Source organism: Pseudorasbora parva, chromosome 15 (assembly GCF_024679245.1).
Source record: "Pseudorasbora parva isolate DD20220531a chromosome 15, ASM2467924v1, whole genome shotgun sequence".
NCBI classification, from domain to species: Eukaryota; Metazoa; Chordata; class Actinopteri; order Cypriniformes; family Gobionidae; genus Pseudorasbora; species Pseudorasbora parva.
This window is the reverse complement of record NC_090186.1, coordinates 8985920-9007767: the sequence shown is the minus strand read 5'-3', so window position 1 is coordinate 9007767 and position 21848 is coordinate 8985920. Positions and strand designations below refer to the sequence as shown.

Here is a 21848-nt window from a genome sequence, read left to right as displayed (position 1 = left end):
TTTTCTTGGATACAATACCTGATTAAAATATCTTGATAACAATACTGAAATGATACAATGGAAAATTTATTGGAAAATTAGATGGCATTAATTTAAAAATTTTTTTTTTTTTATGTGAAGTCTTTGTTTACCTTTCTGGGCCTTGAAAGTGGTAATTTAATCGGTGTGGGGTCAGAAACCTCTTGGATTTCATCAGAAATATCTTAAATCGTTTCTGAAGATGACGAAAGGTCTTGGAACGACATGAGGGTGAGTAATGACAGAATTAAAGTTTTTGGGTGAACTAACCCGTTTTTCTAATTGTGTCAATAACTTGAAGCAGTGCTGTGCTGCACGGATATATTTTTACATACAAATATGAGAGGACAAAATGTTTGGCACGCCCAGTGTACCTGGAGGGGGTGGAAGAAGAGCACGTATTCTTTGTCTTCGGTAGAATAATAAAGACATCTCCAGTCTGCTTAAATTAACGGTGAGAACACTGTTTTCCAATAGTTATCCTGTTAACTGTATAGTACTCTAAGACTGTGATGAAGAGCCTACATGCCATTTGAGTCACTAGAGACATCCTCCATGACCTAGATTGCTCTATCATGCTGGGAATGCAGATGCATGATGGGAAATGCCTACATATGTACTGCCTAGTGGCTATTTGTATCTAGAGAACTAGAGCAATGTCTAAGCCAAGAATCTGAGTAGATGAGAAGATCTGAGAGCATACTTTATCAAACCTCAGTAGAGGTCAAAGACACGCAGACTCAAGAGACGCGTTCCCATATGATCCTGTGGTGTTTATAATAAAGCACTTTAATTGTCTACTGTTTACTGAAGAGCGCCCTGTTATAGGAGTACGCTGGAAACAGGGTCACTGATGCATTTCAGAACCTGCGCTCTCAGGGTCTCTCTGGATTGTCTTAGTGAGCAGGCAGAGTGCTGGTTGGCCTTGTAGAGAAGTGATGAGTTGTTTACTCGCTTTGCCCGCTACACCATTTAATAACTCCTGTGGGTAAATTTAGCAGCTCTGATACATCGGCGCAATGCTAGATATTAATAAAGCGATAGCCAACATAGCACTAGCTCTGATGTTTTAGTTTGATATAAAGTTAAGTGCAGGGAGTTTTTGAGAGAGCAAGTACAGATCAGTGGCACCATTTTGTACGCTTAACAGTGCTTGTTCTGATCTTGTCAGTTAGGGGTGTGTTAATAAAGGTTTAGTGTGTTTTATTTATGAGGATCTGTTGACAGAAATGCAATAAAATATACAAAACTGTTTTCAGTGGAGTAAGAACTTAGATTAATGAGCCTTTTCTATCTAACACCGGTGGTCCTCTGACAGTGAAATCTGCATTTTGCGGCATCATGTTTCTATAGTAGCCCTAAACGGATAAACTTCTCTACAGAGCGCTAGTCACTGCTCTCTCCGACAACGGCATTTTTGTCCTGTGTTTCCTCCTTAACTTCTCTATGTGCTCTCAAAGGGAGGATTGAGTGTTTGGGTGTGTAATTCACAACCTAAATTAAAAATCTCACACTGCACCTTTAACTCTAGAATGTGTGAGCTGACATTGACCACCACTCATTGCTTATGAAAATAGTTCAAAACAAAGCAGAGCAGAACTATTGTGAACCATCTCAGAGCAACACACAACAGTCTTTCGACTGAATGAATCAGTATTTTACACTGTTTGAGTGAATTATTCAATGAGTCATTCATAAAGACAGGCACTAGATTTGTTTCTGAATGGGTCAGCCGTTTTAAAGGAATCTTTTGAATGAATGATTCAGTGGGTTTCAATACTCAAATTGATGTATCCTCATTTACTCGCTCTTCCGTCCTCCAGCCCGTGACCCGGAAACTAATCAAACACAGCCATCTTGAAGGGCATCTCAATTCTCTAATTGCACGGTGAGGAATGAGGAGTGAGGAAGCTTCCTGCAAAGTCATGAGCAAGGAGGATACACGTGTGTATCCTTCCCTCACATCCTGAGTGGGTGGAGCTACGATGTGAGGAAAGGAAGCGAGGACGCACAAATGACTTATTAAGACAGAAACTTGCTGCCACCTACTGGCAGTTTTAGTCTCATAGTTAAAAAGCAATGTCATATTTCAAACATTCATCTATTTTTTTAATTTTTTAATTTATTTATTTATGGCACCTATGAGCTGCATTAAACAGTATGTGTAAATGCCATTTCAGATGCCTCTGTAGTACAGATATGACTTTTGTTTGTACTGGTTTAATTTGGTTGATTAAATTTTTTTATATATATATACTTTTTATATATATATATATATATATATATATATATATATATATATATATATAATATGCAGTATATACACATGCCAATATTTCCTAAATATATACATTGTGTGTGTATTTATATATACACATGATAATTAAACACCGTACACACACGTTATGTAAACAAACTTGTATATATTGCGATTAATCATTTGACAGCTCTAATTTAAAAAAAAAATGTATGAATGCTTATTTGTTATTTTTACTGAACTTGACTGGTGGTGGTGCTTAAGATATTGTTGGTCCTTTAGTGTTTCTGTAAAACAATATAACAGTAATTATTAATATGATAATAATACTGCTAGTTCTACTACTAATAGCAGTATACAACGCACTAGGGCTGTCACTTTTTTTTAGATTATGCATTCAAACATGACGTAAAATATCCGTAATCGAACTATAAATAAACTATCCAGTTTATAAAGAGCCATCTATAGTGCTTTTTTATAGTCTAAGTGTTTTTATGTAGTACTGTAATCGGTTTAAAAGTCCAATCTGAATGAAAATACTCCATATAAACACCTCAATCGGAATAAAACCGCCCAATAAAAAAAAAAATGCCCAAACCGTATGAAATTGTTATTGGTTTGAGAGTGGTGGGATAAACTATTTCATGAACCGATCAAACGAAAAATTTCACCACCTCTGACACACGCAGGCGAGTAAAATCTAAGCATTTATTAGCCAATGGAAAGATTTACTCGCATTGTGGACTCACATGCGTGTTTTAACTAAAGATCTGTAATTATATAATAATCAGTGTTATGTAATACTGTCTGTTCATGTTATGAACACAGAATACACAGGAATCTCAAGACATGTTAAAACTATTGCTGTCTGAAAACGGCAAGCTCATGAAAGAAGCTTTCATCATCCTAGAGTTAATTTTTTCTATTTTATTTGAATTGACAGCCTTGTTGTCCACAGACAAACCTCAGCTGAACCCACTGTGTCTGTTCTGCTAGATAGCGTTTCTGTTTGTAGAGAGATTCATAATGTGTCATCTCTGTGCTCTGTGCGCTATGAATTCACAGCACTGGACTGATCCACAGTACCTTAATTTGTGACTCTCTGCACGCGTGTGCACGTCCTGGATTCGTGTTTACTGGGCATTTGACATCTAATCTGGAGTGTTTCACAGGGTAGGTGTCTGCTTTAATGGGGTGTATTGATCATTATGGCCGGCCTGCCCCTCTGCATTCTCATTTACTGCTCTCCGATGCAGCTGTTCATTTTCCTTTAACTTTGTACTGAGAAGCGAATTCTGAGTCATAATGATTATGAACATTGTGCATTTTAATCTTGTTCAGGGCTTGATATTAAGCCTTTATGTCCTTGTTCTTCTGGCAGGTAAATTGGTCATTCACCTGTCAGACATAGTAAAAAAAAACTAGACTTGTTGTAACAGTTTCCTAGAACAATAATTCATTCTGATGCTATTTTATTTTTAAATCTGGTCTTGTCCACAGCCCTTGTAGTGTCTTTTTGTTGTTTTGACTGTTTATATTTCTGGTCTCTTCCTTGACCTGGACTAACCAGTGCGGATCACACAGAGGAACCCAATGAGCTTTCGTGTTATGGCACATGAACGTGCTGTCAGAATCGTGAGGTTACCCTGCATGGCGGGTTGCCCCGCAGCTCTGAAATGGCATCAGTGTCACAGCCCCAGTCAGCGAGAGAGAGTGCCCTTCTCGTCTAGGCTCATCCTCTCTGTGCGTGTGACTCAAGCAGCCAATGAAGGCCAGCATAGTGAGCTGCTAACGCACTGTTGTTGGGGTACTTTAAGCAGACACAACCGCATCTTCCTCTCCCTCTTGTGGCTATAGTTTTTCACTTTGTTTTTTGAAAGCCAAGTTTGAGCAAGATCATCATTGACCCACAGAACCGTGTGCTGTATGTTGTTGAAACGCTAATGCACACTAATATTATGATGTCACTATCAAATGAGCCTTTGTTCTGGTGAAAAGCATTTGCCCGAATGCTGATTCAGTCTCTGCAGTTTTGAATCATTACAAAGTAACACAATTTCTTTGATGAAGAAAAATAGCAGACAAAAATGCTTTTTTACTTTATGTCCATGTAAGAATAATATCCATTAAATTTTTTATGAATTTCTTGAATTCAATTCAAGACATTGTTCTTACACCCAAAGTCCTATTTTGATAAATGGTTCCCCATTTCTTCCTTTCTTACTGTATTTAATCCAACTCACTCTGGCGTTTATGATCAGCTGCTTCTGGTTGTCGGTCTATGGATTTCAGCTCCAGAAATGTCTTTTTTCTTCTTCTCATTGGTGGTTGTTAACATTATTAGAAAAAAAATATTTTGGCCGTTGATAAATGATGAAAATCGCACCTAGCTTTCCTCAGAGCTGGTCAAGCTCAGTTTGTGCACGATTGCATGATATAATTTTTTTTTTTAATACTGTATCCTAAATTGTGGATAATTAAGCTATATATCATATGCTGAAGTAAATTTCTGGAGTGTGAACGATTAAAAGAAAAACAACAACAAGAACTGTACAGAACCAAAAACCGTGACCCTAAAACCGTGATACGAACCGAACCGTGGGTTTTGTGAACCGTGCTGCCCCTAATATGCACCTAAAAGACAATCATCTGTTGCAGTTTTCATCCATTTTATTTATTGCTTTTGGTTTTGTTCATTTATTGTGGATGTTTAAAATGTTTTCCGTTTTCAGTGTTAAATCTTTATAATAAAAGTTTATTGATCTTTGAAAAGGTGTACCTGCATTATTATGCCATTATCATTATTTTAGATTAGTCTTTAGATTTAGTCTCAGAGTGACAATATTATTGTTTATCACAATAATTTCTTGGCCAATTTATCGGCCAGCAAAATTTATCGTGAAAGGCCTAACCGAAATGAATTTTTTTTTTTTTTAATTTTTTATAATGATTAATTTCTCATTTGAAATTTGTATTTAATAATAATTTGCATTAATATTAGACTTTTGAATTAAATTAAATAATTTTATTGAATCTAAAAAAAGCAAGCCAATAAAATAACCACACTTTTACTGAAATTAACACTAAAATTGGAACATATTATTAAATATAAATAGGCCTATATCACTCTTTATTCAGTTATATGCAACATAATCAGATTTTATCCAAATAATATCCAAATTTAATTTAATATTGTAGTTAACAATAACAATGCTGGTATAGAAATGAAAGGGATTGTTAATCCAAAAATGACACTTACTCCGCCTCATGTTGTTCCAAACCTTTGAGTTTCTTTCTTTCTTTTGAACGAAAAGATATTTTAAAGAATGTTGGTAAACAGACAGTTGACAGCAACTCTCTGGTTACAGAAAATCTTTTAAATATCTTTTGTGTTGAACAGAAGATAGAAATGCATAAAGGTTTGGAACAACATGAGGGTAAGTAAATTATGATAATTATCATTTTTGGGTGAACTATCCCTTTTAAATAGTGCTTCTCTTAATCAGTTCATTTTAGTGATAGTATCGTTACGCAGACAGCTTGCACTGATTACATTATTTATTTATTTATTTATTACATTTATTTATATGGTTCTGATTGATTTTTAACTAATTTCTGACATGGGTTGTGGAGCTTGACAACAGTCTGGCCTTAAAAACAAGATAAAACAATCAGTCTGCAATTATTCAAAAGTTATTGTTGCTGATTCATGTCTTCCTATTTTTTTGTCCCTCTACTCCCTCTTTTCTTGCCATTTGAGATCATTACAAATTAATTCACTTTCATGTATGCTTCCTGCTTAACTGTTATACTTAGAATTGGATGAAGCTCCTTAAATATGAATGGTGTCTGTCACAAGAGGTTTGAATCTGGGAGGACTGAGGAGCGGAGCATAGGTTCTGAATGAGAGACAGTTCACTTAAAACCTTTGAAAGAAAAACCTCTGTCACTTCAGTGCTTTTAAAAAGCCTTTTTTTTTTTGTGGTGGACTGCCTATGATTAATCAAGCACTTTCTTAGAAGCAGACTTATCAGTGTAATGTTTCTTTCTAAAGAACATTTTTAAAAGCTACTTAAAGTATACTGATTGATCAAAGGCCTAATTCTGGCTTTATTTTAGCCCTGTCTTTGAAACCGGGCTATGGTAAGTTATGGATTTGTGGAAGCACTTGTGACAGTATGGTAGGTCTTGCAGAAACCTCATAGGTGCAGTGTAATCAGTCTGGTATACATTTACTTCCACTGGAATCAAAAATGTTTTTTTTTAAATCTGTTTTGAAAAGTATTTACAGTCAAGCATTTTTAGAGTCAGTTTACACAGTCCAATAGCATTATATCATTATAGTATTATATCATCATGTCATCAAACACCCTAAGATGTCCCGAAAGGTTAGTTACCTAGATTTTATATAAGACATGCATATCATATTATAGCACGCAATCAGGTTAAACTTTTTTTTATTGCAGCAAACATTGGAGCTGTGATGTCATAGGGAGGGATCCCCACACAAGATAAACATTTTAGTGTATGTTCCACTAATTTAAATGTATGATAACCACTGAAATATAGATAAGTAATATAGGGAAAATGCCATTTTTGCAGCATAACTGTACAACCGTATACCCCTTTCAGCCGCCAACGACAATGAATGTATAATGTCATCATACATTATTCAAGTCCACTTTTTTCTTTTGCAAGGGCATTCAGATTACAGAACATTGTAAAGGTACATGGCATGCAGAAAAGTGAATTTTTAAATAAACCTTAAAGGTACACTATGTAACTTTGGACCTTTGGTGCATGCATTTTGCAGAAGAATTTTTTTTTGCGCTGTGTTTCGGCTCTCTTCTTGCTTCTGATGCCTAATCTATGCCTCTTCCACACCACATCAAAGTAGCAACCGATACACGTGTGGATGGGTGACACATGCAATTTTGTGTGAAAAGCATCCTGCTAGGTCTAAAATATAAACCCTTATATAAAGGGCTTACCATCGTGAATTAGGGAAAGACATTGAATTGATTGCATTGACACATTGTTTATATTTTGTTTATTTTTAACAATATTTAAGATTAGATAATACTCAAAGGGATAGTTCACCCAAAAATGAACATAATTTTTCTGTCAGTTAATGGTCATTGTGTCATTCTGAACCTGTATGAATGCAAAAGACAATTTGAAGAATGTCAAACGCCAATGGTGTTCAAAGATTTGTTTCACTGATTTATATTTTAAACCGAACAATGAAAACATTCCTTTAAAGCAGAACATTTTTAAATTGTATTTGTATGTATGCATTTCACTAAGTTATCTGCCAGAAATATTTAAAAATAATAAAGCCAATCATTTAAGCCAAGCTTTAAGGCTTGTAACAATGTCAGTCTCAAGGGCTTCACATGGTTCAAAGGAGGATGATTCCAGGAACGAAAATCTACTTAAGCATGTTTTATTAAAACTCGACTGTCATTTGATTTCCATTATTTTTAACTTCAATGTTTCAACTCTTCATATTTTCATGGCCTTTTAACATGGCAGCATCAATAATACATAAGTTCTACTCTCAAATGTGAAAGATGTATTGGTGTCAGTGTAGCATAGACCATTGGTCCAATTCTACAAAGAAGTGTGTCTGTGAGTTGTTAGTATATGTACTTGTTAATTAATATAGTATTAGTATTTCTTGGAGTGTAATTTAGTCCTGCCAAAACGTTATAATTGGCTTAAACTTTACAGGATTACCCAATTTGAGTGAATTTGAGTTAATCTCATAAATACTCCCTGATATGTTAGTAAACCTGTTAGTTTTGGGATTATCTGTGTTCTGAACTATTTTGTTGGTTTGTAAAATCACACAGTCGCAGTTTTTCCAGTACAATACACACACACACTCTATCCTCTTCTGATATCTATCCCGGCTTTTGCAGCATGCACCCATCAGCCTCCTCTGATCCGGGGTGCAGTCGTATGCTTTCTCGAGGGAGCTTTTTTCTGGAGGGGACCTGGTGACGCACCCTTCACAATTCTGATGAGAGAAGCACCCTCCCTCCGTCGTCTTCCTCTGATTTTCCTTTTCTCTCACTCACACGCTCACTTGCTCTCAGCAGTTACACAGCTAGCGTGACTACTGAAGGCTTTCCGCTGCAGGGAACCCTTGCCTGCTACTTTTGCTGAGTGGGTTTGAACGAGACCCGTTCAAAGGATGTGTTTGCTGTAGGGCTACAAGCGATTCATGCGTCATGAAGAAGTTTGTGACTATTGTTCTTCGAGGCCTGTTCAGCTTGTCTATCAAACCTGGAGATAAAACCTGGAGCAAGGAGCATGCCCGGCAGCTCAAGAGAGAGGCCAGGAGAAGACGGACCGCATCTAAGTGGGGAAAGGTGATGCAAATAGATGTCCTGATTAGAGATGAGAGTGGGAGATTTTTAATACTAACCTGTGTCTCTAAAGTATGGTTGGATGTCAAGATAATTTGTGTTTTCATGAAATCTTTGGCACAAGTAGTTCAGGTAGTAAGTAATGTCAGTACAAGCAACATTTGACAGTGCGTCTATATTTTAAAGTAGTGACAGTTTAATGGTAATTCTGCTAAGAAGCAACAATATATGGGCTACTTTATTTATCAATCCAAAATTGTTGCTGATAGCATTGTTTAGAACATATAGTACAGCCTTTCAATGATAATGCAACTCTAATCATAGAAATGTAGTCTAGTTTTACTGCCAAAGCCAATCTTTTGCATTGCTTCATACACTCTGTGCCAAGACAGTCATTGGTTTCTGTTCTCCATCTCTGTCTGCTAGGCTTTGTCACGCTGCTGAATGGATCTGATTGGCTATATTAATATAGCGACAGGGGAGGGGAGTTGTGGGGCCTGAAAAAATTTGGGGATCTAGTCATCATTCATTTTCATTGTTCAGATTAATCAAGTAAGAGTTGACTGTCTGGACATTGAATTATATATGCCCTGTTCCTCTGCAGAAAGGAAGAATTCAGTTTTTTCGAGGTAACATTTATTAACTTTTCAAGAGAACAAGATTATGAACTGTGACGTGCAAGTTTGCAGGAGTGCTGCAGTTGTGATATTTTTGACCTTCTTGAGTATTTCAAGTGAAATCAGCTTTGGTATTCAACATTCAAATACATTTTATATGGGATTTGAAATCTGTAGGCTGGATGCTTACTCGAGCAGATCTCTCCCTTACACAAATGCAAAAAGAAGGCTGACCATAATGTTGCAGGTCTTGGTGCTCACTGATACTCGGATGAATGGTTTGAAAATAGAGTAGATGTAGCCTAGAGCTTAAAAGGTTATGTACTACTGTGAATAACTTTAGAAAAATGTTTGATATTCAGTAGTTATGATGGTCCAGCTTCACATTTGTACCTCAAATGTACCTCGTCTCTCGTTGCATTTTACGGTCTCGTCACTTTATGGTTTTGTTGATTTGATGCCTTCAAGAAGATTATTAGATTAATAAAACCAAAATTAGTAAACTACATCATATGGTGAACAAAACATCTTCCTTTTGAAATTAAATGAAGGCATGGCGGTGTGTGACAAAGACAGGGCTTAATGTGTCTTAACACTGATTTTCTGTTTCTGTTGTGATGCTTAAGCTTCTGGTTTATCGATTCATTAAGGAATCAAATCAAAAACGACACTATAATGGAACACAACTAAACAGGAACTCAAGCTGTCCTTCATACCACATGAATAAAGGGCATTTTAATTGATTCGTTCGCTTGAAGGATTTGATTTCCACAACAGAAGTGGCGAGTGTTCTTTAGATGTTGTTGTCTTTTGGCTTCTATCAGGTGAGGAGGCTCTTCTCATGGCAGACAGACAGTAGCAGAGGTTTTAGTGGGTGGCGGTGAGGGAAGTATAGCACTGGGAGCTGCTTGGTAAAAGTTACCTTCTAGGACATCATTTATTTTTAATGAGTGGCGAATGACCACAGAATTTAGAGTGATTGTGATCTTGTAAAAAAGTTAAGAGGACAAAATACTTGAACTGTTTTTGTGTTATAAACTTTCACACCAGAGTAACCTTTTCTTAGTTCCTAGAACTAATGGCAGAAGTACCCCATTTTGGCTCATCCGGGGGAACTGGGAATACTTTTAGTTTTAGGAACTCGTTTTAGGGGAACTAAATTGACGCCAACTTCAGAGTAGGGTCTAACTCAGCACTATATGAATCTACCAGTGATGTAAGTACACTGATTGGTTGAACGCAGGCAAAACACGAGCACCTGCCATTTATAAAAAAGCAGTGTACACACATAGATTATAGCCTATGCATTTACCCCAGAAACTAACTCAATAAACATGGGAAATAGTGATAGATGGACCTCGCAACCCTTTAAGATGAGAAAATCCAACGCAACTTTGATGGCACCAACTGAAACATGATTATGTATTTCTGCTCAGCTAGTAACATTGGGCATCAACCCCATGGCAAACACTAATACTGTCTACTTTCTTTGTATAACGGTTCTATTTAATAACTTATTAGACAGGACTGTTAAACAGACTGTAAACAAATGACGATGGCGAATGTGAAAACTCTGTGCTCAGGCTCTGGCGTTCTCAACGCCGTCAAAATAAAGATCCGCCGCAGAGTCTAAACAATTCACAACAAAAGCATGGCTTATGTCACTCTTTAGAGTTCCTAGTGGCGGTGCAAATGCAACCAGGAAAATGGCCCTAGGGGAACATTTAGTTCTCAGGGAGCCACCTTGATGGCTGGTTCCTGGAACTACCCAGTGTGAACTGGTGCTCTTCACACAGACTGAGATGGAGGATTTCGGCACGTCTATTGATCTTACTTTGATAACAAATCATATCAGCTTGAAACATTTTAAACTCCAACTCAGAACTCGCATGATTGTCGTTTTCACTGTACAAAGCCATATGACATTTAATGGCGACACTGAGGTTATCATGCTTCTAACCTAGTCCTTCCTCATTTCAGTATCTATAAATTCATGTGTTTTTGCTCAAGTCTTACTTTTGTCACATTTTTCTGTGCTAATTGTAAGGAAAATGGGGATGTTCATAATTAATCAGTTAACCAACATTTAAGAATTTTGACTGATTACTACTTTGGGTACACAGTTAAAAAAGCAATTTTTCAAGACATTTTTAAAAAGCATTGTTCTTTTGTAAAATAAAAAATAAAAACATGTCGCTTTATGCCATTTTGTTTTCCTGTCTGTGATCTTTAGTTTGTTGAGCGCGTCATAAAAATGAACTGAAACCGCATGTTTTCAGCATATCGATTCATGTTTCGGATCACGTGTCAAACCCCCAATCTGCTGAAATCACGTGACTTTGGCAATCCGAACCGCTGATTCGATACACGGATTCATAACAGTTCGAATCTTTGTTTTGAAATCAGCCCACTATATAAGTCGTTATTTATTTATTTTTGCACACAAAAACTATTCTCGTCGCTTCATAAAGTTATTGTAGTGTCACTGTAGTGAGATGGGCTTTGTAACGACGTCTTTAGTGCCTTTATGGGTCTTGAGAGAGGAAATGACATTGGTGTCAATGAAGGCCTTTCTGAGCCATCAGATTTCAACACAAATATCTTCATTTATGTTCCGAAGATTAATGAAGGTCTTATGGGTGTCGAACAACATGAGTTGTAATAATGACAGAATTTTCATTTTTGGGTGAACTAACCCTTTAATCCTCATGCTCGGCTGTTTATGCTGCTATTTGCGCATGTGAAACAAAACAAAAAATGTATTTTGTCGTTTAGGGAAAAAAAATTATTGAACATCCCTAGAGGGAAAAATTGTGGAATGAATTTAAATGCAGTTAAACATGATCCACTGAGCTATGCATGAGGTCTGCACTGTATCTATATTTACCAAATATAATATTTTAAAAAACCAGAACATTAGAAATGTAGAACGTTGGATAGCATGTCCTTTTTAACTTCTTCACACTCCTATTGTTTACTAAAATCCCTTTCACTCCTCATTGAGACTATCCAGCACTCTGTGTGTGTAACTTTAGCAGAAGTCGGTGCCGGTGCTCAGATAAACATGTCATTCTTTTTGATGCAGTGACAGTGTGTACTGTGAATGCCAAAGTGTGGCCATGCGTTGTTTGTCTCTGGCGCTTCTCTGCACCGCTTGAGGCTTTGACATAATGACAAACCTTACGTTATCTGTCAGGCATGGTGACTTTTTAAATGAGCTGAGCAAAAGTGTTTTTCTCACACACACAGGGTCTTTTGTAATGCCATCTCATTGCTGATGGGTGTTTTCTACAGAATTGTTTTTGCAGCACCTGCACCAGCTCTCTTCTTTTGGTCCTGGCTACATACTCCATTCATTTGTTCATACTTTTAATTTATTCTTCCATATTTTTTAACATTAAAATCAAATGTCATTTATTACAACTAAACTCTTTTGGAAATGTGTGTCTTTTAATAACACTGTTAAATATAAATTATTTGCTGTTTGTCTATGAATCAGACTACAATGTTATTTGTGGTTTTCACATAGTTTTTACATGCTGGGAGGACAGTGCTAGTCATTTATTTATTTTGTAAAATTTTGTGACACACAGTCATTTCACATTAAGTCTAGGCTGCAAACTCCACTTCTTTTGTGTTATGCTGTAGATTCAGTGACGACACAGCATATCCGCTGAGTAATGGTGCAACTTCTGCAAGGAATCTATGTTTAGATTAAGTTAGACTTTTTCTTTTGTAGATTTGTTGCTTAATTTTTTTATTTATTTGTTTAAACTCAGTGGCAGTCCTGTTTGACTTTTGTTTCTTGTAAATCCTTGTTCACAGTTTGTGTTTGCAGTGTTTTACATCTTCTCTGTGGGACTTTCCTTTAGGGGTGTGTAGGAAAATATCATAATATCGCAATAGTAAGTTTGAAAATACTGTATCAATGCAATTCCCAAAAACCTGTGGATATTTATGTACTTACTGGACTTACTAGATTTGTCAGTGGCTTTGTGTTCGATTTAAACCAAAACGTTACATGGCAGTGTTATCTCAGAATGTAAACTGTGATGCAAAGAAGTGCAAGAATGCATCGGTAGTGTTTGCATTAGCAAACCCAACTAGATCAAGACAAATTTTGTTGTTTGCAAAATTAGTATTGCTAAAATCCAGTACTCGTGAAACGCAGTGAATCTGAGAGCTCACTTAACATCGCCATCCGTGCTGGCGTGGTCCATTTCTATATAATGTGTAAATATGTGCTGCATGCTTTCCTCTAAATTACATAATACACACACAACAAAAATGATAGCGGTGAGAAGATAGCAGCAAGAAAGCATCTGGTCATAGCGATGTCGATTCTACACTCCATTCAAAGCACATTTATTTATATAGTGCAATATATGTAAAGCTGCTTATTTTAAAGCATCTACAGTATTACATTTTAAAAAACGGTGTTATGCAGTCATGGAGTGGGCTATGCACTTTCTGTTGTTAAGTAGTTTACTTAAATGAACTGCTATAATCTGAACGTGTAAATTGTAGAAAATAGTGATTGGTGATATAAATGCAAATGCATATCCCTCTGTTTGATTTAAATAAAACTTTTGCTCTGATTTTATGCATATGTGACCCGTACAGGCAAAATTAGTTGGAATGCACAGTCTAATTATGAGATACTGACAAAACAAGTGAAACATTTACATTTTTGGTCGAATTTGAGTTCATTAAGCCATCATCTAATGATCCCAGTGCTTAAAATAGTAATATAACATCTAAAATCATCTTTATTTGTACATTTTCTGGGAGGTGTACTTTCCAAAATCTTTCCTTCTGTTTTAATAATGCTTGAAAAATGACAGTGTTTCTCTGCGTGCTTCTCGACGACTGGAGCTTCCCCTCAGCACCGCTATAAAGCTTAATTGCATCTCAACTTTGTGAATATTCATAGCGAATTCTCAATGGCATGAGTCATTGAAATGTGATTTTCCAACTCATGCTGATGTAAACAAAACTATATACTTGTGCTGACTGACACATCCGAAGCGTGTGCACAAAGACACCTTTCAGACAGTTCGTAATCCCGATATACACACAATTACAGTATTTCAAACATTATCCATGCATTACAGTAGATCTTAAAGGGGGGGTGAAATGCTGTTTCATGCATACTGATCTTTTTACACTGTTAAAGACTTGGAATCCCATACTAAACATAGACAAAGTTTCAAAAGTTAAGGTGGACGTTTGATGGGAGTATTTCTTTGTCAAAAATACTACTTCCGGTTAGTCATAAGTTTCGGCAAGTTTTTTGAGATCATGCGTCCCCTTTGACGTTAATGGGGGCGGAATTTCCTTGTATGGGCCTTACGGACAATTCTACCGGAAGCGCGTGAGATTGAGAGAGGGAGAGAGCGAAAGTAACAGGCTACCCCCATCAAAGCGCTGGCTTGTAGGATGCGCTGCACAGGTGATGTGCACATAACAATGTCACCAAAAAAGTGCGTTTTTGGTTGCCAGACCAAGACAGTCCTGCACAGATTCGCCAAAAACCCCGCGTTATGGCAACAGTGGATGTAATTTGCTTTTCCGGATCAGCAACTGAGTTGCGCGAATGTTTATATCTGTTCGCTGCATTTCGGTGCCGACTGTTTCATAAACAAGGCCCAGCTCGACGCCGGATTTTCCCAATCGCCTAATGCTGAAGGATGGAGCAGTCCCAACGTTAGAAGGGTGAGTGAGACTGCTTCAAATGTCTGTTTTTTTTAGTCCGCTTACTGTCTACACAAACCACGCGTAAACACACAAACACACGTGCACAACTGCACTTCCCACATGTACACCTTCAAAGACAAAAATACGACGATATAATTCAAGTATAAATATGAAAATAACACAAGCCGCTAAGCATATTATATAGTTAGTGTATAACTTGTACCACATACAGACGTCCTGCTCTAGTCGTTTTTGCTGCTGCTCCTGTTCAACTGCAGCCTCTGGGTCTGATTCCGGATCATAGATGTATGGCTGTATCTGATTAAAAGCCATATTTTTATTTTGAATAAAGTTTTTTTCCCGCTGTTAGGGATGACACAGCTTTACGACGCACTCGACTCAACATAGCAGCAGCGAGCACACGTCATTATTTAGCTCCGCTCACACGACACGCCCCCACCCGCTCGGCTTTTTTCGGAAAGACTCGGAACAGCGCATCTTTCTTATATAATTATTAAAAAAATAAAGACTTTTCGGAGATATGCAGGATGCAATGCTACTCTATAGGTACTCAAGATTGACATGACACTGACTGAAACTGAGTGTTTCACCCCCCCTTTAATATATAGGCTGTCTCAATGTTAATCAAACAATTGTGGCATCATAGGGAAAAAAAGTTGAATATATATATTTTCTTATAGATGTGTTGACTTGGTGTTTGAAAATGTATGTGACTCATTTTGCCAGCACAGGTCACATTTTTTTCCCCTTTATGACAGATTTTATAAATTTTGATCCTCTCCCTAAATAAAACTGATTTTGCAATATATTGCCTTTCTTACAGTATTACAATATATTGTATCGTAATATCTGAATTGTATCGTCAGTTTTTTGGCGATACACAGTCCTACTTTCCTCAGATTATTCAGCTTTTCACTCGGACCCATTTGCACCTGTTTTGTTCCCCTTGCAGTTTTAGTTTGCACCTTTTTTGTCCTTCACACACATATTCTTTGTGCGCGGCCTACATATTTCCATTCTAGTGTTGCACTATACAGAATCCATTTTTGTGTAAATACACAAAAGAGTCATTTTGATATTTCAAAAAACCTTGTGTGTGGCCCAAATATTTCTTTCCCAGTGTTGTGCCAGACAGAGTCCATTGAAATGGACCTGATCCAATTGTTCCTTTCAACTTCATGCACAGAAGAATGTGAGTGTGGTGTTTCTGCATCTGACAGTTCAATGTAAGAGCTTTTTCATCTCCCACATACCTGTTTTGAACTGCCCTCCATTCAAGAGAAATTAATGTAGGGTTAGCCTGCCTGGATAAGCTTTAGAAAGAGTGGTTTTACATAAAATTGCAGTCACAGACACACTTATGGTGTGAAGTTAGGGTATTTATTCGTGCACTAATAATGGTAAAGGGGTATTCTTAACCCACCCAACTAGTAATCATTCAGACTAAATCAATGGCCAAGTGCACCCCACACTTTCTCCTAGGTCTCATCCGTTCTATATTTGCTGGTGTGTGTGAGCCACAGAACTAGTTATTATTGTACCATAATTTGAGGATTAATAGCTGCGTTTGCTTGTGATTTTGTTTATGTATAGTCTCATTTCCTTTATGGAGTGTTAAGCACAATACATCATTTGGTGGCAGACAAATATGTAAACTCTGAAAACACTTTGAAAACTATTGAAAACACTATTGAAAACATAGTTTACAATATGTAAACTCTGAAAACACTGCTTTAAGTCCTCAGGGCCAAAAGTGCCCATAGTTGAAGAAGCACCCATTTATCAAGTTGTCTTAGACATACTCACTCCTCTCTTAAGACTGCACGACACAAAGGTCCGACTTGGAGTTATGTCAGGTTTTGCAGATATAACCGATAACAGATATATAAATGTTTCCCCAGCCTTGTAATCCGCCCTTTTGTCTTGAGAAATGTCACGTGTGAGATATTGGCCACATCACAGTCCTCTGTTGTGAGCGGTTGAGACTTGAGATGTTTGCTTGATGGATGATGTAATGAATCTGTTGTCTGCTCTCTGCCAAGCTGCTTGGTCTGTGACACGTTTGAATTATAAAATGGCAGTGCAGCACCATATTGCAGATAGAAGAGTAGTAGATGATCATGCCCTCATCTCCACATTTGGGAGGTAATGATCTCATCTCTCTCTCTCTCTCTCTCTCTCTCTCTCTCTCTCTCTCTCTCTCTCTCTCTCTCTCTCTCTCTCTCTCTCTCTCTCTCTCTCTCTCTCTCTCTCTCTCTCTCTCTCACTTCACTTACAGCAGCACTAATCAGTCCACCATATCTGTCAGTCACTGTCAAGCTAACAGGCCCAGGCTTTTCCCTCTATTAGAGTGAGTTATTTCTGAGGGGATGGGCTAGAAATATCCATTAACAGACTCTGAAGTCAATGTGCAGTATAGTTGTGCTAGATCTTCCCATATGCAACTTATTAAAGGGATAGTTCACACAAAAATGAAAATTTGATGTTTATTTGTTATTACCCCCAGGACATCCAAGATGTAGGTGTGTTTGTTTCTTCAGTAGAACACAAATTAAGATTTTTTTATGAGCAATGTTTGAAGTAAAAAATAAATAATTTGTGTTCTACTGAAGAAACAAACACACCTACATCATGGATGCCCGGTTGATAGCAGATAAACATCAAATTCAATTTTTGGGTGAACTATCCCTTTAAGAGGTAAAGTTCATAAAAACCTGTTTTAAATAAAGACAGACAACATGATGTCTGAAAAGAATAGTTGAATAGCAAATTGATACATGTCTAATATTAATCAAGTTGTTTGAGCAATGGCACTGCCCCCTAGTGGTCTTATGGCTCAGTGGGAATCCCTGCTTTTCCCTCTTGGGAATAAAATATTAAAAATATTCTTTCTTTCTCCTCTCACTTCTAGATGATTTTAACGGTGTATTTGAGTGATGGGGAGCAGGCGCTGACGGAAGTGCCCATCACTCCTGAGACGACTTGTCGTGATGTGGTGGAGTTTTGTAAGGAACCGGGAGAAAGCGGCTGCCACCTGGCTGAGGTTTGGCGTGGAAACGGTGAGTTCCTTTGAGTGCCTCCATTCTCTCTAATCCTATCTCTTGCCCTCTAAACGTAGGATATTTGTCGGCAATGACTGTTGCAAGATGCACATTTGTCTTTCATTGACATTTCTTAAATGAAAAGGTAAAAAATATTCACAACGGGAAAGCACTCAGCTTTACATTAAATCATTTGTACAGACTCCCAATATTTTCTGGTTTTCTTACTTTCCCACCCTAGCAGTTTATGTGTAAAAACGTTTAGTGCTTTTACTTTCACAAAGACGCACATGCTCAGTATTTTGAAGAATCTGGCAGCAAAGGAAAAACTCACTTAGTCCTTTCAGACATAACTGCTACTTCTGTTCTGACAGCTGTGTCCATGTTTTTTTTCCCTTCATTTTTCCATTTTCTCTTGATGATAGTGATTTGTATAAACAGCTGTGTAGCAGAAATGTTATCTTTGCTCAGGGAGCCTCCTTTCAAAAGCTCTTCCATCAGCACTGTGTCCTTTCATCTTGAAGTGCATCTGTCATTGAAAACGTGACAAACCCAGTTATTTTACAGCAGGTGATGGATCGCATAAGATGCCTCATTACTGTCTGGTTACTAAGTGGATATTTTGCCTCACCAAATCTTTTATTGTGGTTATCAGCAGTCCTGGCTTTTATATAAGATTATATCTCAAAATAATTATGTTGGAATAACTGTTTGATTAGTTTATAATAATTCGTCATAATGAATTAATAATTAAAACAATTAAAGGCTTTTCAATAAAATAAATAAATACATAAATTCAAATGTTGTTGACTTTTATTGTCCCCTTGGGGAAATTTGTTTGTAAAAATTCTGTTACGAATTATTTGCCCTCAATATCCTTAAGACTTTTGTTTATCTGTTAGTCTACATAACCAATACTATGATGCTGCAAAAACATCATACATGTAATCCATATGAATAGAGTGATTGAATTTATGTCTTCTGAAGAAACATAATTGTTTCGTATGAACAAATTTAATTTAGGATTTTATTCATAACCATTAATTTATGCACATACATAGACCTCATCAAATATAACAAACTATATATATCAATTACATTGTTTCTCCCATGTTTGATTGAGCTTCTGTTTAAGATATTTGATGTGCTCTATATGAAGAACAATCATATTGTGATTGTTTCTTCAGAAGATTTGAATTAAACCACTTCCAATGGCATCATGGTTGTGACTTTTACATGGGCCCCAGCACCTTTTTCTTCAGAAAAACAGTGCCTGTAATAAAATGTTGGTAGTCAAACTGAAAAATGGTTTGCTCGTATGAGAAGTTTAATATTCTTGTGTTGTTGTGAGTATTTAGCTGAAACATTTGACTCTAGGTTTCTTAGAAGTTTAAATTGGCTGCTCCTGAACGTGTGTGCTTTTCTTATATTCTCTACTTTTATACTTTCTTCTATTATTCTGTCATTTTATCCCATCCCCCTCTAGGTGGCTGCCAGACTTCCAGATTTCCCTCCACCTGTTAGCAATGTCCGAAATATTGTTTTCCCCCATTTATGTCTCTGTTGCCCTCCCAGCCCACCACATTCCTCTGGCTGGGTGCCACGTTTGATTTCAGTTTCATTGCTGCTTTGTTCTCTTGATCCCACTATGTTCCTCTGTTCTCCTCTCAGGTTGGCAAGTGCGTAACATTGGAAAAACACTCTCCTCAGCATGAGAGAGTCTCACTCCTGCTATTTAATGTGAACACACTATCCCTTCATCTTTTTACCAGCTTTTTTCCCCGGAGGAACAAAACATGAAGTGTATGCCCTTTTTCTGAAATCAGACGGCATGGTTTGTTGTTTTAATGCGTTGTGTCTTATGTTTCCCCCTCTCTAGAGCGAGCCATACCCTTTGAACACATGATGTATGAGCACTTGCAGAAATGGGGCCCCAGAAAGCAGGAGGTGAAGTTCTACCTGCGCCACGAAGACTCGCCCACTGAAAGCAGCGATCAGGGTGAGAACACTCCTCTTGACTGGCAGTAGGCCACGTCCCACCCACCAATGCTTTCTTTTCGTTGGCTGACAGTGGCAGAATGTTTTTCATTCCCTTTTCAGTGGCCTCTAACATCAGAGACAAGAGACAAGCACATCCTGGCCGAACAATGCAGGGATCTGTTCATGATTCAGTTCTGTTGTGCTATTCACAAACTGAATCAAAGTAGCTTTGCAAGTGTCAGTGCCTTCAAACAACAATGAGCAAAGCAAAGTGACTTGGAAAGTCTACCACAATAAAATCATATCAAATACCATATTCAAGATAAAGGGATGAAATGAACTCAAAGCATATCCCAAACAAAAATGCCCCAGCTAGGCAGCAATGCTGCTGCGTTGTGATTAAATATTATTATATAATCAAGCATCTTGCCTTAATTGGACCAGTACAAACACACATACACTGTTTTCAAGCACAGCTTATGACAATTTAGCAAAATGGTAATGTAGAGAATTCTTATTGTGCAATATTTTAAGGGCTCAATTTTAATCATTGATTAATCTGTAAATGTAGTTCTTTGATTAATTAGATAAATTACCAAATGTATGAATGTAGGCCAGGCTGTACATTAAAATATAAATACATTTACATTCCAAATAGTTAATTTGTAAATTAATAAATAATAATAATAATAATAAACAAATTGCCCATAAGTTTTAAAGCAGAAAGACTGAAATTGAAACACTAAATTATAATTAAATAACCTTATTTCTTTTTCTTGTAAATGTTAGGGACATTCATATCCAATTCGTATTAAAATTGCTTGCTTTTAGGACAAGCATTTTTAACTATGGGTTTAGAGATTAATATTTTGTTTTTGAAATAAGTCTCTTATGCTCGCTAAGGCTGCATTTATTTGATCAGTAATGCAGAGAATATTGTGAAATATTACATACTATTTTTTAAAAATACATAAAACTAAAATAATTTTCTACTTTAATAGATTTTAATGTATAGTTTATTCAATTGATAGCAAAGATGAATTTTCAGCAGCATTAACCAGTCTTTATGATCCTTCAGAAATCATTCTAATATGCTGATTTGGTTCTCAATAAAATTTTCTTCTTATTATCAATGTTGAAAACAACTGTTTGCTTCAATATTTTTGTAGAAACCTATTTTTATAGATTAATTGGTGGGAAATAATAATTTCTGTAGTAAAGATTTATTTTCTCACAGACCCCTTCTCTTTTGAAAAGTAGTGTATTTTCTGATACTACAGAAAATAAGTAGGAAAAACCTATTAAGTTATTTTGTGGAAGCCTATTTTCACACAATGATAAAACCGACTCGTTGTCACTTTATTGTACAGTTGTATCTATCACAATGACCAATGAGATCTCACCACGGACGGGCTTGTTGCTCACGTTATCCCTGAACATAGTGTAATGCTGCCATATGTGATGCGTGTGAGAGTCTCCATCTCTCTTACCCTATCGTTTGTTAGTTTTCACTCTTTTTGTTCAGTGAGGTTTTTCCTATCACTGTAGGCAGGATTAGGTTGTAGTGAGCATCAACATGGATTAAGGCATAAACCTGAAACCCCTGTGTGGGAGGGAAAGAGAGGCAGTAATCCACTGAAAGCACAAGCTCTGTTCCCAGTGTCACATGGCTATCACAAACTTTAAACTTTTCCTCCTCAGTCACAGTCTTGTTCAGCCAAGCATGCTTTGTTTGTTAAAATTCCACAATGTATATTTAGACGCTTTTTGTGTTCATTCATGGTCATATTACACAATTGAATGCGTTTTTTATTGATGCACTCGGACTGTATTTTATTTCTCC

General features: G+C 36.9%; 1 protein-coding gene across 4 annotated transcripts in view; it reads left to right on the top strand.

Moving 5' to 3' along the window:
- ppp1r13bb (protein phosphatase 1, regulatory subunit 13Bb) overlaps nt 1–21848 on the top strand; it is a 54136-nt gene that overhangs the window by 3935 nt on the left and 28353 nt on the right. Inside the window, exons 1-3 of one of the 4 annotated variants that reach the window (XM_067417012.1) lie at nt 8385–8652; nt 17896–18043; nt 19905–20024. In XM_067417012.1, coding sequence (XP_067273113.1) covers nt 8512–8652; nt 17896–18043; nt 19905–20024 — 409 coding nt within the window. In that variant the 5' untranslated portion in view covers nt 8385–8511. Of the gene's footprint in view, nt 1–8384; nt 8653–17895; nt 18044–19904; nt 20025–21848 lie in introns of those variants that run through there. The other 3 variants (XM_067417011.1, XM_067417014.1, XM_067417013.1) reach the window with 3 other exon arrangements.